The sequence below is a fragment of the Solanum tuberosum genome, unplaced genomic scaffold (assembly GCF_000226075.1).
Source record: "Solanum tuberosum cultivar DM 1-3 516 R44 unplaced genomic scaffold, SolTub_3.0 scf00178, whole genome shotgun sequence".
Lineage (NCBI taxonomy): Eukaryota > Viridiplantae > Streptophyta > Magnoliopsida > Solanales > Solanaceae > Solanum > Solanum tuberosum.
Window position 1 is genome coordinate 485,320 of NW_006239102.1, and position 21,660 is coordinate 506,979.

The 21,660-nt window shown below is 32.8% G+C and overlaps 1 protein-coding gene across 1 annotated transcript; it reads left to right on the forward strand.

Moving 5' to 3' along the window:
- The first annotated feature begins 4,490 nt into the window (after positions 1–4,490).
- LOC102595018 (4-hydroxyphenylpyruvate dioxygenase-like) lies at positions 4,491–10,613 on the forward strand. Its single transcript, XM_006354356.2, has 3 exons — positions 4,491–5,183; positions 7,764–8,316; positions 10,369–10,613. The coding sequence occupies exons 1-3, from the start codon at positions 4,595–4,597 to the stop codon at positions 10,553–10,555; spliced, it is 1,329 nt and encodes a 442-aa protein (XP_006354418.1). The 5' UTR covers positions 4,491–4,594; the 3' UTR covers positions 10,556–10,613.
- The last annotated feature ends 11,047 nt before the right edge of the window (positions 10,614–21,660 follow it).

The following is a 21,660-nucleotide window of genomic DNA, read 5'->3' on the forward strand; positions in this document are numbered from 1 at the left end:
GTTCTGAGACATGGTTGTGATAAGTGTTGTGTGAATTGATGAAGGATAAGAAGTTAAAGTGGATGTACCATTTCGACGGTCGTGTCACACACCGCGATGGATACTTTCTTTCAAGGGACGTGTCGCACTCCATGACGGTTTTATTATCGAGGGTCATGTCGCAAGTCGCGACGGATGCATGAAAATATATGTCCTCCCATGGGTCACGGACTGAGAGATAGCGGGTGTGTATCATTAGGTCAGACATGCATCACTATACTTGACATTGCATTTCATTGCATTACATATATTTATCATTGGTGAACTTGATGTTGTGTGTTGCTGATCTTGTGAGTGCCTTTCTATAGAACTTGTGATTGATGAATATTGAGCTTGTTGTTAAGGATATGTAATTGTTAGAGTGTTGTTGAGTTGTGTGCTATGTAAATTGTGAACTATTAGGTTGGACTGGTTTTATGCAGGTTGTGGTTGTGGAGGTTTAGTTGGGGTGTTAAGGAGTACCCGTATTCTATTCCCTTAGCTTGTGTTTAAAAGTTTACTTGCTGAGTATTGTGTGGTTTGGTACTCACCCATTGCTTCTACATTTTTGTAGGTTACTAGCTCGGATCATCGTGATACTCTTTATTCTTTTCTTTTCTGAGGCTTCCTATGAAGATTTGTGATGTGGCTGTTTGTCATTTCAGCAGACCTACTTTCTCCTTATTTATGATCTTATTCTATTCTAGAAACAATGTCATTTAAGACTTGCATTTTCTTTCAATTTTCTAATAACACATTAGAGACTTGTACTCATGACAACCAGATTTTGGAGGCATTTTAAGTCGATTATGAATTTCTACATCATATTAAAGTATTAGACTTTTATTCTCACTTTACTCCCGTATTTATCGTATTATTTGGGTGGTAGTCTGACTTGCCTTGGTGAGATAAGATGAGTATCATCACGTCCATTTTGGGTCGTGACAGTGGCACCCTGAAGTTGATCAAATAGATCATCAATTCTCGAAAGGGAAACTTATTCTTTATAGTAACCTTGTTCAATTGGCGGTAGTCAATACACATCCTAAGGGAACCATCTTTCTTCCTCACAAATAAGAACGGAGCGCCCCAAGGTGAGACACTAGGTTGAAAGAAACCTTTATCAAGAAGATCTTTCAACTGTTCTTTTAGCTCATTTAACTCAGCTGGAGCCATTCTATATGGCGTAATAGAAATAGGTCTAGTATCAGGAAGAATATTTGTAACACCTTGACTTTTTGGAACTCTAACATAACTCGTATCTTCGTGGAAAGACGAAGAGTGATTAATATATAAGTAAGGATGTGGGTCATAATTTGTGTTCTCAGTGTCACATCTTAATTTTTGAAGATAAGCGAGTTTAGTAATAAAAGTTGGCAATAGTTATGGCAAGTTCTCTTTTAAAGATTTCTTTGAAAATTTAGTGCAAATATCTCGGAGGTTTTCTCCCAATATAAGAAGAGATAGAGGGCCTACAATATATCAAATCAAAGGTCTACGAGTCTAGTTTCCGACGCATCAAACCGTTCATTCATACGACACCAAAATAGTGAGATATTAACGTTTTGTACCAATTGCGTAGCAGAGGCAGCTAGTGGGTCCCCTAGGTCAGTGGAACCTTATAAGTTAGCATCTTCTTCACTTTTCTTTCATTCCAGCTCGTAAGAAACCCATAAAAATCAGAGAATTGCTCCTCCAATCATCCTTGTGTGTTCATGATATCTTCTAAGCACTTTATCAAAAAAAATTCTACGTCGCGAGCTCGTCGTTTTGGTATAGTTTTCATGGTGAATTGTGTGGTGTAGCTCTGTGGAGGCTGTGGCAGCATGGGTTTTTCAGTGGTTTAAGTTTGTTCAGGTGTTCTGGACTTGTAAAGAAACGTAGGAACCATTTTTTATCAATTTATGGACATATAAGTGAGCTCCTTGAAATGTAAGGCATTGGGCTTGTGCATAGCACGGGACATACTTATCTAGTTTTATAAAAAGAGCCCACTAATCATTACTCCAACTATATATATATAATATATATCTATCCAAGGGTTTGGTGGACCCTTGTACTTATATCAATTTGTATTCTGGATCCTTCTACTTAATCATTTGTCAATTGAACTCTTATACTCAATAAAACACAATTTACCAAATCCCTCTGACCATTGATCAGGCTTATGTGGCATTAGAATGTCTGAGTTGGCAAAAGTGTGTAACTACACGCCTCTTAAGAGAGTGAATAACATTTTTGGGTTAAAAAAAATATTAAAATGAAAAAGAAATAATTTTTTAAACACAATTAATTAAAGAGTCATTTCTTCTTCACCCACTACCCCCTCCTTTTCAGCCATTTTCATCCCCTAACCAAATTTGTTTTTCTTCTCTGCAATTTATTAATCAACATCTATTTAGCAGATCATCTCCTTGAGTCCACCGATTCACCGCGGAGGGAAAAAGCGGACCAAGTGCTCGCCGGAGACCACTGAATCGCAGAAAGCGGCGCTGGTGGTGCACGCTGGAGACCACTGTTTCGCATTGGAGTGGAAGAGAGGCGACACTGGTCAGTGGAGAGAAGAACGAAGTGGGTGAGGGTGTGATGTCATGGCGGCGAAGAGTTTTTTCGGTCAGATCTAGTGGTGCGGTGGCTTAGGTTGTTGGTTTTGTGGAGATTGGAGGAGGAAAGGAAAATGGTGATGGTGTGCGGCGAAGATGAAAAGGGGTGAAAGAGACAGTATATGTGATTTCACTGGCAAAAGTGGCAACGATGGCGGCGATGGATTTCTCCGGTAGATTTTGGCTTGAAACAATGAAAATGGGGAGAATCGGATATATGGAGTTTTACTTTAAAGAATAAATTAAAATTTTATTATTTTACCTTTTGTTAAATAATTTTGGTTAATAATTTTAAAAACTAGTTATGAAATAATTATGATATGGCATTAATATATCTGATGTGATATGACATGTCATTTACGTAAAGGAGAGTGAGCTACACACCTGGTTGGAGGGGCTTAAAAGTCTCATTTTAATTGAGTTTAAGAGTTCAATTGATAAATGATTAAATAGAATGGTCTAGAATACAAATTAATACAAGTACAAGGGTCCACCAGACCCTTTTGCCTTGTTATAAATATATATGTTATTATATATTGAAAAGTAAGTTTATGCGTGTAATATATTATAGAGTTTAATAATGAAAGAATGATTTTTGAAACTTGCAGTCTAAAATATGTCATATATGTTTGTGTGACTATCAATCATTTAATTAATATGTCATATAGTCAAGTTTTTTACTAAATATATGTCATATAGTCAAGTTTTTTACTAAACATAATAATGTGACGTTTTTTCTGGGATTAATTACATGGGGGGGGGGGAATTCATTCTTCAAAATAATTGAATTGTTCAAAATTCAAGATGGATATTTGATTTATTTATTTTTTCAAATTTGTCTTTTCCTTTAATGAAATTTTATATTCTCTAGAAGATAAATTGCAATAATTACAAAGTTATATTTATGATTTCATAAAAATAAAAATGAAAAATACAATTTAAATTATGTCCTTGAATATTTTTTTTAAAATAAATATGCAATGGCTTACAAATTCAGTTAATATAGAATAGAGAAAATATAGTTATTACAGTAAAACCTCACTAAATTAATAGGCAGTAAATTAATGATCTCTTTAAGATAATATTTTTCTCCATATATATATAGTTGCATTAATATTATAAATTATTAATATTTTAAAAGTATAATTACATCTAAGACAATTTAGTGAACTGCAAATCTTTTTGAGTGCATGTGGATTGATCTTTTTTGTACTCACATAATGTTTTATGTATTTGACATGTCATTGTTGATTTTGTGAAACCTTTTAAATGAGAAGTTATTTTTGAATATTGTTTCAATTATGTGTTGATTATATAGTTTATTCTTTTACTATCATATATATTGGATGTTTTTAGTAAAGTTAGGATGAATAGTATTTGATTATTAAGACGATGAACATTATATATAATACATTTATTTTAAAATGAATCATTCAATTCTTGAATTTATTTTATAATGAAACATTTAACAAAAAAAATATTACAATTAATCATACACATACATTGTACTTTATATATACTGCATTTATTTTTTATATGAATTCAACAAATATGATACTCACCTAAATTTAGTAAGATACAATTATTTTGATGTATTCATTGTACTTTATGTGTAATAAATTTATTTTCTTATATGAATATAATAAATATGATACCTAAATTAATAAGACAAAATAATTTTGATTACATCAAAATTAAAACACTTCTAAAATTTATTTATTATAGTTTAAAGAAAATAAAAAATTATAACATGAAAAATGAAAGAAAAAATTAAGTAGAAGTGTCAACACTATCTTGAACACGTGTCGATAATGTAAACACAAAACAAGTGGAAGAGACGTATAAAATCATTCCAGTACACGTGTCAAGACTATCTTCATTCCCACTCTCAAAATCCTTTCCCTTCAAATACCATTCTGTTCACTTCACATCACCTCTTAATAATAAAATTTCTGTCAGAGTCTAAAAATACCATGGGCATGGGCAAAGAAACTCTCTCCACCACCACCACAGATGCAACCGGCGCTACTTTCAAGCTAGTTGGCTTCAACAATTTCATCCGCGCTAATCCCCGTTCCGATTTCTTCTCCGTTAAACGCTTCCACCACATCGAATTCTGGTGCGGCGATGCAACCAATACATCTCGTCGTTTCTCATGGTCTCTCGGCATGCCGATTACAGCAAAATCAGACCTCTCCACCGGAAACTCCGTTCATGCTTCTTATCTCCTCCGTTCTGTTTCCGGCGAACTTCAGTTTGTTTTCACTGCTCCTTATTCGCCGTCAATTTCAGTACCGTCAACGGCAGGTATACCTAGTTTTTCAACGTCTACTCATCGGGATTTTACGGCGAAGCATGGGCTCGGTGTTTGTGCTGTTGCGTTGGAGGTTGAGAATGCTTACCTGGCGTTCTCCGCCAGTGTGTCCCGTGGGGCGAAACCTCGGTTTGAACCTGTAACGATTGATGAGCATGTGGCTGTTGCTGAAGTTCATCTATATGGCGACGTCGTTTTGCGGTTTGTGAGTTTTGTTAAAGATGCGGATTGCCTCATTTTCCTACCAGGTTTAGTCATTTACGTCTCTTCTTTTTTCTGACACTACACACCCCTAATCATTTCTACTCCCTCCGTCCCGTCGTTATTGTTAAGTATTTTTTAATTTGATTTTTTCGATAATTTTTTTTAATTATTATACCTCAATTTGTTAAATTTGAATTAATGTTTTTGAAAATGGAGTGAGTGTGCATCAATCATTATTTTCTTAATAGTGTGTGTGCCAAATAAAAATTGAATCATTCAAAAATAGTGGCGAGCGAGACTGGGAGAGTGCAGAGAGTGGGAGAGAGGTGAATTGTATATGTATATCGGTTAGATAATTATATATTATACATATGTATTTGTATATTTTGACGAGAGAGATTGGGAAAGGGAGGAGAGTGGTGAGCGAGATTGGGAAAGGGATGAGAGAGGCGAGCGAGAGAAGACAATAATTTGTATAATTCGCATCTCATTTGTATAATTCGCATGTACGTTTGTATAATTCACGTATTTTTATATAATTGAGTAATATAAAGTCTGAAACTATACAAATATAATAAAACTCGAAATAGCGAATTGATACAATCATAAACATATAAACTTTAAACAATTATACAAAATATATTATACAAATTACATTATATAAATTATATTATACAAAATCCAAAACTACACGTTTATACAAACTTTAAAAATTTATACACAAAAAGATTGAATGTAGATGATGACAAAACTGAAAAATCAAAAGAAATCATCGTCATATACAAATATAAATAATCGTTTACAAATACAAATCAAACAAAGAATTGTTGGTTGCGAATTATACAAATATGACGAATTATACCTATACAAACGTGACTAATATACAAACTCGAAGTCAGCCCATGTAATTAATGTATAATGTTAGTCGCGAGTGATAATTATAGCAAACTATAACCATGGTGAGTAATTAAGTAGTATAAGTTTGCTTAACTGCGTAATTTTCCCATAAAAATTTGACCCCTAAAAAGAATTTAGGGAGTACTATTCTACTGTTACTTCTAAAAAAGTGAATTTTTATACTCTCTTATCTTAATTTGTTTTTTTGACTTATATATAATGTGTGTTTTTTATAAATAATATTTATATTCTCAGTTTATTTTAACTACTAGTAACCCTTTAAAATACTTTATTTAAATTATTTGTTATTCCGTCTGTTCCATAAGTAGAATTTAATTTAGAACTAATGTAATTTTTAACTTTTATTAATGACCATACAGTACGTTATACAGTTATACTACCTTTTTTTTTTCTTTTCTGTTTATGAGTAATAGTGAGACATACGAATAGTTTGTTCAGTGAATCCACTTATGGAACACTTTTATTTGTTTATGTTTTGCTTTAACAAAGACTTGTCAATCACATTCATTAATTTAATTATGTTGTTCGTTCATTTAATGAACGTCCGGTACACGTTATGCTTGATATTTTTTTCCTAAAACCAAACTAGTATATATACTAGAGCTGTCAATATGGGCTAGCCCATCCCATCCGGGCTAACCCATACAGGCTTTGACATTTTACGGACCAGGCCAGGCTAGCCCATTTTTGGTGTGGGCCAGAAAACGGTCAGCCCAACCCACGAGTACGTGGGCTACAGGCTTGCCGGGCCAGGCCACTTTTTTAAAAGTTATATATATTTTTATAATTATTAAATTAAATTATAAATTATAATTTAAAAATATTTTCATAAATATCGACAAAACAATATTACATGGTGTTAATGTTACTACTTGTTAATCAAATCCACAAATAAAATTATCTTTATAATATTTATTAAGTTTTTTTTAAAGTAAAAGTATAAATATCTAAATAGAAATATTAACCTAACTGTTTTGCAAATGAAACTTATGGCGTATCTAACACTTCATGATCATCTTCATCAAGCATATCTGAATCAACTTGTGGGAAGGTTGTCTTAACATCTTCATTTTCATATGCAGTTTCAATTAGTTAAATATTAAAAAATAACTAAATTGAGAATTATAATATTTAAATGTACACAAAAATATATTACCAATTTGAGAAAAACCATGTAACCAGTTTCGAGTAGCAATAAGTGTTTGGACATTTTCATGGTGGATGCAACTTCTATACTTAGTGATTTCCTAAAAAACTTTAAATAGATTTTGAGTTTGGATCTCTTTAATTTTAAATTTTAATATTATATTATATTTTTTAATTAATTTGTATTAGCCCACGGGCCGGCCCTATCTATATTTCTCAAGCCCCACAAATCAGCAGGCTTATTCAGGCCGGGCTAAAAAGCCTTTTTTTAAAACGGGCTCCAATTTTTTTATCCCAGCCCTATTAAATTCCGGGTTAGGCCAGGCCGGCCCAACAGGCCTAGCCCGTATTGACTGCTCTAATATATACCTGTGCATCGATAATATTAAAGAAAGTTATTACTTTATATATTATGCTCCAAAGTTGAAAATATAATTGTTTTCATGAGTGGTGGTAAGAAATTGGTCCTGTTTTAATTCATTTGAACTGCCTTACCTAAACACATAAATAAATATTTAGAGATGATAACACTTGTATTTATATATCAATATTCCCAACAGGTTTTGAAGCAATGGATGAAACATCATCCTTCACGGAACTGGATTATGGGATTCGCCGGCTGGACCACGCTGTTGGGAATGTGCCGGAGCTGGGTCCTGTAGTGGATTACATCAAGGCGTTTACGGGGTTTCATGAATTTGCGGAGTTTACAGCTGAAGATGTTGGAACTGCTGAGAGCGGGCTGAACTCGGTTGTGTTGGCAAACAATGACGAGACAGTGTTGCTTCCGATGAATGAGCCGGTATATGGAACTAAAAGGAAGAGTCAAATTCAGACTTATTTAGAGCATAATGAAGGGGCAGGAGTGCAACATTTAGCTTTGGTTACAGAGGATATATTCAGAACTTTGAGGGAAATGAGGAAAAGGAGTGGAGTTGGGGGATTTGAATTCATGCCTTCACCTCCGCCTACTTATTATAAGAATTTGAAAAGTAGGGCTGGGGATGTACTCAGTGACGAACAAATCCAGGCGTGTGAAGATTTGGGAATCTTGGTTGACAGGGATGATCAGGGGACTCTGCTTCAGATATTTACCAAGCCTGTGGGAGACAGGTACGTTATCACTCTTTATATCGACTAGAATTGTTTTACCTATCAATTAGTTTTCCATAACACATTATGATATTCTTAAGTTATTCAAACTGTCAGTTTGAATAAATAATTCACGTTATGTTAGCTAATTGTTGTAGGTTGCATACTCTTTTGTCTGGCTATTAATCTACGTCTAAAATGAGAAGAACCTGTAGGTGTTTTTTATGTTTACATTGTTAGTGTATTTGATGTTTTGAAACCTGGACCATGAGAATTGATTCTTGCTTAGAAAGTGTCGAGAGTCTAGTGTCCGTAGGATAGTACCTTCATATATGTTTACTGTCAAAGGGGAAAGAATTAGGGCCTTGGGAGTTGGTGAATATTGAATCATTTAGAAATATTGTAAGGAGATGTCTGAAAGTTAGCTGAGACAGTAGCGGTAAGGCATCAAACAGTAACACTGAACTGTAGCAGAGTCGCACACCAGAGTAATTGAAGTTTGCATTACACTTCCTACCAGTTTCTGTCACTGGCCTATTAGCTTTAGAGATCACCCCTGCCATGTAACTAAATGTGAACTCCTTAAAGAGTGTGTCTGTTGACGGAAGTACCGAGGACTCTTGATTGATCAGTCTTGTTGTGATTAACCGACTGTTTTGGATGAAGGTTGGTAAGTCCAGTATAAGTTCCTTGGGAGTAATTCTCGAAAAAAGGTTCACGCTTAGATTTTATATTTGCTTATAATTAGGGAAGCTTCTGAGTTGAAGAAGGCTAAGTCTGCTATCCATATAATTCTCATCTTCAATATGTTGAAAATTTAAATAGAATATGAACAATAGGAACAAAGGTCAAACAAATTATGAAGAAAAAAGAACTGCTCTTACAAACAAAAGGAATAGGTCAAAGTTTGAATTATTCAAAACCTATGTTGTCGGATTCGTCAAAAGTAGTGTATTTATGGAGAATCCGACACAGGTGCGGCATCAAAAGTGAAGAGTCCGTGCAGATAAGTTCAAAACAATTGAGATATGCTTGTGCATGAAACACTACCCCATGAGTCTTGGGTTTCTCAAGCTGTTGACTAAAATCCATTGTGCGACTCTAGACTCTTCCACACTTGCAACAGATGAGATTGATTCTTTGTAACAAACCCGAATTCTCAACTTAAATACTCAAGTATTAGATAATTACTTGATAGTCGAATTACAGTGACAACACTTCAACTATTAAATTATAATGGAAATATGAAAATAACAAAGTAACTAAAGATAGAGACAAGAATGAGGGTGAGAGGTTTAGACTCTAGAAAGAGATGAGAGCATCATATAGTTTTTTTTTACAATATGCATAATTTCACAAAACCGTAGATGACAACTATATAAATTTTACTCAACCTAGATCCCAATCAAATCTAGTATTGGACTGTTTAATTCTTGGGCCTCATTATGGTTTAGCCCCAGGCCCAGCAGCTTGGCCAGCCTCGGAGCCATCCGTGTCACAACATTCTTCTAGCTGCCTATGTACTTTGAAATGAAACAATAAACAGTGCTGAGAGGCAGATGGAACTCTTTTAACATTTTCGGTATTTTCACAATGAAAGTTTTTCTTTTGAAGGTATTAAGTTTTTTTAGGGATATGGGGAAACCAAACCGATTCAGGGGGTGGTTTATAAAGAGTAAAACATGTTGACATGGGCTAGGGTGAATAACGCTTGGAATAGTCGTTTATCATCATATATCTTTATTTAATTGTTAGGACAAACACAAGGATGAAAAAACAGGAAACGAACAAGAACAAGAGGTTTGTTTTCATGCCGATAATTAAACCTTATTCTAGTACCTCTTCTAAAGGTTCAGGAAAACATATAGAGTATTACCAGACGTTGCTTTCGAATGGATGTGGTACCAATTCATGCGAGATGCACTTAACTGATTTGTACCGATACATATTAAACCTTTTCTTTGCTGCTGAGTGCTGAGCTATGTTGTAATTAACCGCAGTAGTTTTGCAACGTAACTTCCATGTATCATAAAACGATGGTTTGTCAATCACTGTAATTGTATTTTTCTGCAGGCCAACAATATTTATAGAAATAATTCAGAGAATCGGTTGCATGCTCAAAGATGAAAACGGACAAGTCTATCAGAAGGGCGGTTGTGGAGGCTTCGGGAAGGGAAACTTCTCAGAGCTGTTTAGATCAATCGAGGAATACGAGAAGATGCTTGAAGCCAAACATGTTAATCAAGTAGCTGCTGCTTGAATATATACAAGCATTAGCTTGCAATCTAATTGAAATTTCACCGGGGCATCTAAGCTTACATTTGATGTCTCTACTATTAATTATATTAAGGGAAAAAGGACGAATTTACCCCCGAACTTTGATAAATGGTACGTATATACCCTCCGTTATACTTTGCGTCCACATAAGCTCCTGCCGTCCAATTATCGGTACACACATGCCCCTCTCACTAACGGACCCCTCATTCTGTACACGTGTCTTAATCCTAATCAACTACCCGTTTGACCATTCTTTTAACCCATAAACTAACAACCCGCCCCATAAACCCAATAACCCACCCGATTCCCTCTAAAATTTCCTAAGTCAATTAAAAGACCCAAAACTAACAACCTGATATTTGTTGACCTAACCCAAAAATTGAAATCCGAAATAACCTATCAAACTATCTGGTCATAATATTGCATCCCCATTAGGTCAAAATGTAACCCAAACCTATACATACAAACTCAATTTTGGAGATTGGAGATATTGTAAATTTGAAAAAGAAAAGAAAAGAAAAGGACTTAGTGCAGAGCAGTGAATATTTAGAGCTCTCCCAATTGATTTACAGTTTCTTTTGTGAAACTTCAAATGCGCTTTCTTTCATGGCGTAAAGCCAAACACTTGACTGTTATTAAGCCCAAATGTCGAATCTGTTGTTCTTCAACAGCCACTTTTCCCGCAGTCTTTCAAGACAAAATTCACATTACTCGAAAAGAATTGTCTAAATTGCTACACCAACGCCCACCTAAATCTCAACTGAAGCAAATACATGCCCAAATACTCACACAAGAACTCTCATCAACTGCTTCTTTAGTTAATTCTCTGATTCACTGTTATCTGCATAACAAGGAAGTTACCTCAGCAAGATTTGAATGAAATGTTAGGCTCCGTTGTGGATAAGGTACTTAGGAAATTTTTAGAGGGAATCGGGTGGGTTATTGGGTTTATGGGGCGGATTGTTAGTTTATGGGTTAAAAGAATGGTCAAACGGGTAGTTGATTAGGATTAAGACACGTGTACAGAATGAGGGGTCCGTTAGTGAGAGGGGCATGTGTGTACCGATAATTGGACGGCAGGGGCTTATGTGGACGCAAAGTATAACGGAGGGCATAAACGTACCATTTATCAAAGTTCGGGGGTAAATTCGTCCTTTATCCCTTATATTAATGATGAAATGAAAAATAGCTTATGTATATAAGTTTTATTTGACGTGCTATTAGGTAAATAGTCAATAAAGTATGGAGGGAAACAAAGTCAAGTAATTTAAGTATGATGTTGATCATAAGTTCTGTAAAATATCCCTTTAGTAGTGCTTTGAGTTTCATGGTCGATAAAGCCAGATGATCTTATTCTTATTCCTTTCATTCTAGATAAGTGTCATTTTTCCTAAAAAATATTTTCATTAAAGTATGTTATTTTAGTAAAAATCTCATCCAAGTCAATAAATATAATGGGTTGTTTACTGAATTATATCTATTTAATACTTGTTTCTTGAGCATTGATTACTATTAAAAAATGAAGTACAAGGATACAACTAGAAAAACATATAAATTTGTCTTAAATTCTTAAGGTTAAACATTTATTTTGGAACAGATTTGTGTTGCTAAAATATTACTTATTTTGGGATGGAGAAAGTGCTCCTTCCGTCTAATAATAGTTGGGTACTATACTAAAGATAGTTGTTTAGTAATACTTGTCTAATTTCAAATATCAAGAGATGATTTATCTTTTGTGTCTATTTTACACTTGCTATTAAATATTATTTCTCAAAATATTAAATTTAATATAGTCATAGGATAATATAGTAATATTATCTCTATTATTTATTGTTTATTAAGAAGTATGACAAATCAATAATAGACAATTATTATTGATCAGAATCCAGAAGAGTATCAGTGATGGTTCAATCAATGGTTGACGTGAAACATGATCAATCGGCTCGTGGATAGTAAATTCATTAATTTAAACCTCATGAAATTATGAGGTGTTGGACTAAATTAATCATCAATCACAATAAATTGTAGTTTATTCTTTTATGTATAATTATTTATTCAAATCTTTATTTTAGTAATATTGATATCCTTCAATTTTAATTTATATGAAGTTGTTTGACTAGTTAGTCATGGAGTTAAAGAGAAAAATGAAGACTTTTAAAATTTATGATTTGAAATAAGTCACAAAAATTCTTGTACTTATAAATTATCTCATTAAGAGTAAAATGAAAATTTTGAAACTGAATTATTACTAATAAAAAGAAATTATTTTCATTTAGACCGACTAAAATGAAAATAGTTTTAGCTAAATTAAGACAGAAATTATTACGTTACAACATCATGTATTGAAAGATGATATACACGGAAAACACATGTTAAAAAACTAGTAAAAAAATAAAAAATAATATATAAAATTGACCAAAATATACTGATTACTAAGGGTGATTAAAACTAGGAAAAATTATGCAGATAAACAAATATATACTAGTTAATTAACTAACTTAACTATAGTTTGAATTAATTACGCCTCACAACTTAAATTTTAGCTGTTATTACGTCATCTCTCTCGCCTCTCTCTTCATTTATACATATATAAATTATCAAATACAAATGGAAAAAGGTTCTGATATACTCCTCAACTTTTCCATTTTGAGCTGATACATCCCTCGTTATGAAAGTGTCTCATATATACCCCTACTGTTATACAAATGGCTTGCATATACCTTTTTCTTCTAACAGAAGTTAAAATATTCATTGTAATTTAATCTTTTAATTATTTTTTTGAAAAAAATATTTTATTATTTTGATGGTCAAATTTATTTATGTTACACTAATTTTCTTGTAAAATTTTATCATAGATGCCCCGTTTTTAAATTTTATTTTTACAAATACAAAAATTAAATTACAATATTGCCACACAAAAATTAGTTTTAAATTTTTTCTTTACACTAATAAATGAAATAAAAAAAAAGAATAAGAAACTCGAATACTGATAATATAAGAAGTTAAAAAATAAATTTTGTATGAAAAAAATTAAAATATACCTTGAACATTGTTAGAAGGATCATATATATATACTCCAAAATGAGTTTTGTTAAAATTTAAAATTTCAAAAATAAATTTAAAACCAATTTTTTCACTTCCGTTAGATGAAGGGTATATGTGAGCTTCTTTTGTAATGGTAAGGGTATATGTGAGTCATTTGTATAATAGTAAGGACTCGCTTTGTAGACGGTATTAAATATAATAGTCCATGAATTAAATTTTAGTCCATCTAATACATTGTTTGGTTACTTTATTTTATTTAATCCATGGATTGCTAATACACCATATGTGGTCTTATTTTATCCTTAGGAAATAGAAGGATAACTAATCCAAGGTTTGTTAAACCTTGGATAAGACCCCTAAAGGGAAAAACTATCCCTTTATTCATTTTCCCAAATTTCTTTTCTAATTTGATTTTCTTTTTATTTATATTTATATTGAAATAATTATAAATGTTCTTTTTAATCCTCCAAATTCGTTTAGTTAATTTAATTATTTCACTAATATTTTTTCTTTTTTTTAATTCATTGTAGTTCGTCGATTAACCACTTGAACAATTTTTTTTAAAATAAGCTTTAGTTATTGAACAATATAAGTAGTCTTAAATCTATGTTAAGTTTAAGATATATTTGACCAACAAAAAATTAGAAACACACCATGCCATCAAAGATCTCCTTAGTGGTACATCATACCTCAAAATTATTTTTATATACATACATATATATATTTAACTTAAGTAGTTAACTAAAATAGAAAATCCTACAAAAAAAAATAATATTGTCCGGCGGTTATCTACCTGGACTCAATCACATGAAATAAACAATCTCATAATAACACAAGGGTATAATAGGAAAAAAAAATTGTACAGTCTTAAATCAAACCCAGAATTAAGTGGAAAGTAATGAACCAAACACTTGACAAAAAATAATCCCTGCATTTCTAATCCCTGCGTTACTAATCCTTTCATTACTAACCCCTGCGTTATCAATGTTGGTACCAAATGACCCTTAAGGGTATATATGAGCTACTTTCATAATGAGGGGTATGTTAGCTCTAACTAGCAAAGTTGAGGGCCAATGGGTCTATCAAACATTTTTCCCGATACAATTATATTATATATATATATACACACAATTATATGACAGATATACAAATACAATTAACCTCTCTCCACTCTCTGCCCTCTCTCGCTCGCCTCTCTCCCAATCTTACTTGTCATATATACAAATACATATGTATACCAATTACATATATACATTATCTGACATATATACATATACAGTTCGTCTCTCTCCACTCTACACCCTTTCTCGCTTGCCTTTCTCCTCCCTCTCTCAATATGCTTGCCTCTCTCCTCCCTCTCCCATATATACAATTATTTGACAAATATACATATACAATTTGTCTTTCCCCTTTCTCGTTCGCCTCTCTCCTCCCTCTCCCAATCTCGCTTGCCTCTCTCTTCCCGCTAACATGTAGCTACGAATCGAAATTAGCAAACTATAGCTATAGATCATAATTAAGTTATTTTTAAGTGGCTATAAGGGAAAAATTTCCATAAAAATTACGTGGATAAGCAAATATATATTAGTAAATTAGGTAACATAGTTATAGTTTGAATTAATTACGCCTCTCAGCTTAATTTTAGTTGTTATTACGCCATCTCTCTCGCCTCTCTCCTCATTTATACATATAGAAATTATAAAATACAAATGGAAAAAGGATCTGATATACCCCTCAACTTTGTCATTTAGAGTTGATATTTTACTCGTTATGAAAGTGGCTCATATATACCCCTGTTGTTATACAAATGACTCGCATATACCCTTTTCTTCTAACGGAAGTGAAAACAATAATTTTAATTTAATCTTTTAATTATTTTTCTGAAAAAGTATAATTCATGGGGTATATTTGATCCTCCGCACACATATTTTTTTTTTTTTACTTTTTGTTTCAATGAATAATTTAAATTTATTATATTGATGGTTAAATTTATTTATGTTACACTAATTTTCTTGTAAAATTTATCATAGATGCCTCATTTTTTAATTTTATTTTACAAATACAAAAACTAAATTACAATATTGCTGCAAAAAAATAGTTTAAATTTTTTTCTTTACACTAATGAATGAAATAAAAAAAACATAAGAAAATCGAATAATGATAATCTAAGAAGTCAAAAAATAATTTTTTATGAAAAAGATTAAAATATATCTTGTGTTACAAATTCACTTAATTGTGTGGATGTTTCTCTTAGTCTATCCTAATGTAATGTATCCATTTATTGTATTAATTAAATATTATAGTAAGGTATTGGCAAATGCTGTAAAAGGATGGTTTGAACATCCTATAAAAGGGTAGTCTTCACTCTTGTAAAAGACACACTTGAAGAGAATAAATAAAGCTCTCAACTTTATACTGCCATCACCATTTGTCTTACCTTCTTGTTTAAGTATTCTTGTATTTTTTTTCTTGTTTTACAATACGTTATCAGCACGAGTCTCTAACCAATTGAGACCTACTTAATTCAGGATAATCTTTTTTTCCCTAAAAGTCAATCAATTTTCTTTTAGAGTCAGGTATAAATTTATGTGTTTATAACATCTCTAATAGTACTTGCATAAATCTTTGATCTGTAATTTAATTATTGCATATTTAACTTGCTTTAGGTATTATTATGATACTTTACCAGGCATGTTAATCAATACGCTTCAGGTTTCTATTGTTATGTTATTTATGTACTACTAACTTATAACTCTAAGTTAAATACTAAGCTAGTTAGAATATTCATAAGGATTTTCTTGTCATACATTTTGTGTGTCAAATATAATAATAGCATTGTATTAAATACCACTTGAAATTATTACTAAACTTTGATGTTAATTGAAACTAGTAATAAATACTTAAAACAAGTAGACAATATACTAAACTTACCGTTTCAATGCTTCATGAGTTTACATGTAAAGTAACATTAATGTTCATGCATATAATAAATTGTCGAAGCTTGAATTTGTGGCACTTGACATTTCTAGAAAGAACTATTTGTCATGGGTACTTGATGCTGAAATTCACCTTACAGCTAAGGGTCTTGGTGATAGTATAATCGAAGGAAATAAAGCAACAAGTCAAGATAAAGCGAAGGTTATGATTTTCCTTCATCATCATCTTGATGAAAGCCTGAAGGTTGAATACTTGACGGTAAAAGATCCACTTGAATTGTAGATAGGTTTGAAAGGAAGGTATGACCACCTCAAGACAATTGTATTGCCAAGGGCTCGTTATGAGTGGATGCACTTACGATTTCCAGATTATAAAACTGTAATTGAGTATAACTCTGTTGTATTTAGAATAACTTCCCAATTGAATTATGTGGGGAAACTATAAAAGATGAGGACATGTTGAAAAAAACACTAACTACTTTCCATGCCTCTAATATGATATTACAACAACAATATCGTGAAAAAGGTTTTCAGAAATACTCTGAATTGATCTCATTCCTTCTGGTGGCTGAGCAACATAATGACCTTTTAATGAGAAATCATGAAGCTCGTCTCCCTAAAAGTGCTCCATTACCAGAAGCACACAGTATAGAAGCACACGATCATTCTGAAATAAGACAAAATAATCAGAGTCATGATAATGTGCGTGGGAGTGGCAGGGGCAAAAGATGATATAATAATCGTCGAAGTGGTGGTCATAACAAAAGGGAGAATAATATGGATTCTCAAAATAATCCTTCAAAGGGCAAGGGTGATCAGTGTCATCATTGTGGTCTTAAAGGCCACTGAAAAAATAAATGTCGGGCACCTGAGCATTTTATCAGCTGTATCAAAATTCCTTTTTAAAAGGAAAGGAAATAAATGTGGTGCCTCCTCTTCTAATAACCGGGTGGAGTCACATTTTACTCTCAAAGATGATGTTAAGACATGATCTTTTTAAAAATATGATGAGAATGTTGAGGCAAATTTAGCATTGAAAGATGATGCTTTTGATGGGCTCGATGATATTACTCATCTAGAAGCTGAGGCCTTCTTTGGGGATCGCAACTGAAGATTGATTATTGAACTGAGAAATGAATAATGTTGTTATATGTTGTTTGTCTTACTAAAGTTCATATACTTAAATTTTCTTTTGCTAAGTTTCGTACTTCTTATTATGTATTTATATTTTTATGAAGATAAATAAAAAATTTCAGTCTTCACCTGGATCCAAGATGAGTGATGTTGATATGTGCCTTATGGACAGTGCCACAACTCATACAATATTAAGAGAAAAGAAATATTTCTCTCATTTGATTATGAAAAAGGCATATGTTTATACAATATTCGGTATTACAAAATTGATTGAGGGCACTGGAAGAGCGGCCTTATTACTACCTGGAGGAACATTATTGATGATTAATAATGCATTGTATTGTAGTAAGTCTCAAAGAAACTTATTAAGTTTCAAGGTTATTCGCCAAAATGGCTATCATGTTGAGACTGCAAATGAAGGAAAGGTAGAATACCTTTTTATTACTACAATAAATGCGGAGAAGAAAATTTTGCATGAAAAAATGCCTTCACTTTCTTCTAGGTTGTACCATACAAATATTGGTACGGTTGAATCACATGCCGTGATAAACAAAAGATTTACTGATTCTAATGATTTTATCATTTGGCATGACCGGTTGGGTCATCCCGATTATAATATGATGCACAAAATAATTGAGAATTCACATGGGCATACTTTGAAGAATCAAAATGTTCTTCAATCAAAGGAATTCTCTTGTGCTGCTTGTTCACAAGGAAATTTGGTTATCAAGCCATTAGGGGCTAAGGTTGGGGTGGAATCCCCTGCATTTCTGGAACATATACATGGTGATATATATGGACCTATTCACCCTGCATGTGGACCATTTAAATATTATATGGTCTTGATAGATGCATCTACAAGATGGTCGCATGTTTGCTTATTGTCAACTCACAATATGGCTTTTGCGAAGTTGTTGGCTCAAATAATAAGGTTAAAAGCACAATTTTCAAATTATGCAATAAAAACAATTCGTCTTGATAATGTTGATGAGTTTACATCTCAGACATTTAATGATTATTGTGTGTCCACTGGAATAACAGTTGAACATCCTATTGCACATATTCATACTCAAAATGATTTAGCAGAGTCATTGACTAAATGTCTTCAATTGATAGCTAGACCACTGTTGATGAGGACAAAGTTGCCTATTACAGTTTGGGGCATGCTATTTTGCATGCAGCGATACTTGTGCACATAAGGCCAACCAGTTATCATGACATTTCCCCATTGTAATTGGTTTTTGATCAGGAGTCAAACATTTCCCATCTTAAAATCTTTGGTTGTGCGGTATATATTCCAATTGGGTATGAATCTCGTTCTATTATAAAATATTTGAAACCTAGAACTGGAGATTTATTTACGACAATGTTTGTTGATTGTCATTTTGATGAATTAGTAAACCCAACATTAGGGGGAGAACAAAAATAGTTGGGAAATGAGATAGATTTGAATTCACTTTCACTGTCTCATTTAGACCCTCGAACAAATCAATGTGAGCAAGATGTTCAAAAGATAATTTATTTGCAGAATATTACAAATCGATTGTCGGATGCATTTACTAACCTTCCACGGATTACTAAATCATATATCCCAGCTGCTAATGCTCAAGTTCGAGTTGATGTCCCGATAGGACAAAATGTTAAGGAAAACGAGTTCGGACCGCACTTAAAACGTGGTAGACCAATTGGTTCCAAGGATAAAAATCCCTGAAAAGGAAAGGAATAAATGATCAAGATGATCATAATATGGAAGCAATTGCTCATGAAGAGCTCTGATACATAATACATTATGACACCACTGAGGAGGTCCATGTGCCTGAAAATAATGAGAATGAAGAAATCTCTATAAATTATGTCTCGACGAGAAAAAGGTGGAATCAAAATAATATTGTGGTAGATAATATTTTTGCCTATAATGTTGCAGTTGAAATAATGCAACAAGATGAGGATTCAGAACCAAGATCTGTCAATGAATGTAGATAGAGAAATGATTGGTCAAAATAGAAGGAAGCAATTCAAACAAAATTGACTTCACTTGAAAAATGTGAAGTTTTGGACCAATAGTCTGAACACCTGAAGGTGTCAAGCCAGTGGGGTAAAAATAGATTTTTGTGCAAAAACGCAATGAAAATGGTAAAGTCGTAGTTATAAAACACGACTTGTGGCTCAAGGATTTTCGCAAAGGACTGACATTGGTTATGAGGAGACATATTCTCCTGTGGTAGATGCAATTACTTTCAGGTATCTAATAAATATGACAGTTCATGAAAAGCTTGAAATGCATCTAATGGACGTTGTCACAGTCAATTTGTATGGCTCACTAAACCACAATATTTTTATGAAAATCCTTGAAGCACTCAAAGTGCTTGAAGCATATAAAAATACAAAGGAAAATTGTTCAATGAAGCTTTAGAAATCCTTATATGAATTGAAACAATCAGGGCGAATGTGGTATAATCGTCTTAGCGAATATTTGCTAAATGAAGGGTATAAAAATGACCCTATTTGTCCTTGTATTTTATACGAAGGTCAAAATCTGAATTTATAATAATATTTGTTTATGTTGATGACTTGAACATTATTAGAACTCCTACAGAGCTTTCAAAAGTCGTTGAGTGTTTAAAGAAAGAATTTGAAATGAAAGATCTTGGTAAGACAAAATTTTGTCTTGGCCTTCAGATTGAACATTTGACAAATGAAATATTTGTCCATCAATCAACATATACTGAAAAGGTTTTGAAACGATTTTACATGGATAAATCACACCCATTGAGTACCCCGATGGTTGTGAGATCTCTTGATATAAATAAAGATCCATTCCGACCTCAAGAAAAGGATGAAGAGTTTCTTGTGATGAAACACCATATCTCAGTGCTATTGGGGAACTAATGTACCTTGCCAATAATATCCGTCCAGATATTTGTTTCGCAGTAAATTTATTGGCGAGATTCAGCTTATGTCCAACAAGAAGACATTGGAAAGGTGTTAAGCATATATTCAAATATCTTCAAGGAACAATTGATATGAGATTGTTGTATTCTAATGCATCCAAGTCAGAATTGATCAGTTATGCAGATGCGGGATATTTTTCTGACCCACATAAATCCCGATCTCAAACACGCTATTTATTCACATATGGAGGTACAACTATATCATGGTGTTCGATGAAGCAAACAATAGTTGCTACTTCTTCAAATCATCCGGAGATAATAGCCATTCATGAAGCCAGTCGAGAGTGTGTATGGTTGAGATCAACGACTCAACACATTTTGCAATTATGCGGTCTTTCTGTGCAAACAAAGACTCCAACAATATTGTATGAAGATAATCTTGCTTACATAGCTCAATTAAAGGGAGGATATATCAAAGGAGACCGAACAAAGCATATTTCACCTAAGTTCTTTTTCACACATGATCTTCAAAAAAATGGTGAGATAAATGTTCAACAGATTCGTTCTAGTGATAATCTTACATATTTATTTACTAAGGCATTGCCAACGTCAACATTTGAGAAACTAAGATATAAGATTGGAATGCATTGTCTCTAAGATATCAAATAAAATTTTCATTAGGGGGGAGTAAAATACGCGTTGTACTCTTTTTTCCTTAACCAAGGTTTTGTCCCATTGGGTTTTCCTGGTAGGTTTTAATGAGGCAACACTCAAGGCGTATTACAAGATATGTGTACTCTTTTTCCTTCACTAGAATTTTTCCCACTGGATTTTTCCTAGTAAGATTTTAACGGGGCACATTATCTATAAACATCCAAGGGGAAGTGTTACAAATCCACTGAATTATGTGGATGTTTCTCTTAATCTATCCTAATGTAATGTATCCATTTATTGTATTAATTAAATATTATTGTAACGTATTGTCAAATGCTGTAAAAGGATGGTTTGAACATCCTATAAAATGGTAGTCTTCACTCTTGTAAAAGACACACTTGAAGAGAATAAATAAAGCTCTCAACTTT

Excerpts from the sequence above, each read along its gene's own strand:
- LOC102595018 (XM_006354356.2), top strand. The coding sequence starts at position 4,595 with ATGGGCATGGGCAAAGAAACTCTCTCCACCACCACCACAGATGCAACC. Across the intron at positions 5,184-7,763 it reads TTGCCTCATTTTCCTACCAG|GTTTTGAAGCAATGGATGAA; the intron begins GTTTAGTCATTT and ends TATTCCCAACAG. Across the intron at positions 8,317-10,368 it reads ACCAAGCCTGTGGGAGACAG|GCCAACAATATTTATAGAAA; the intron begins GTACGTTATCAC and ends ATTTTTCTGCAG.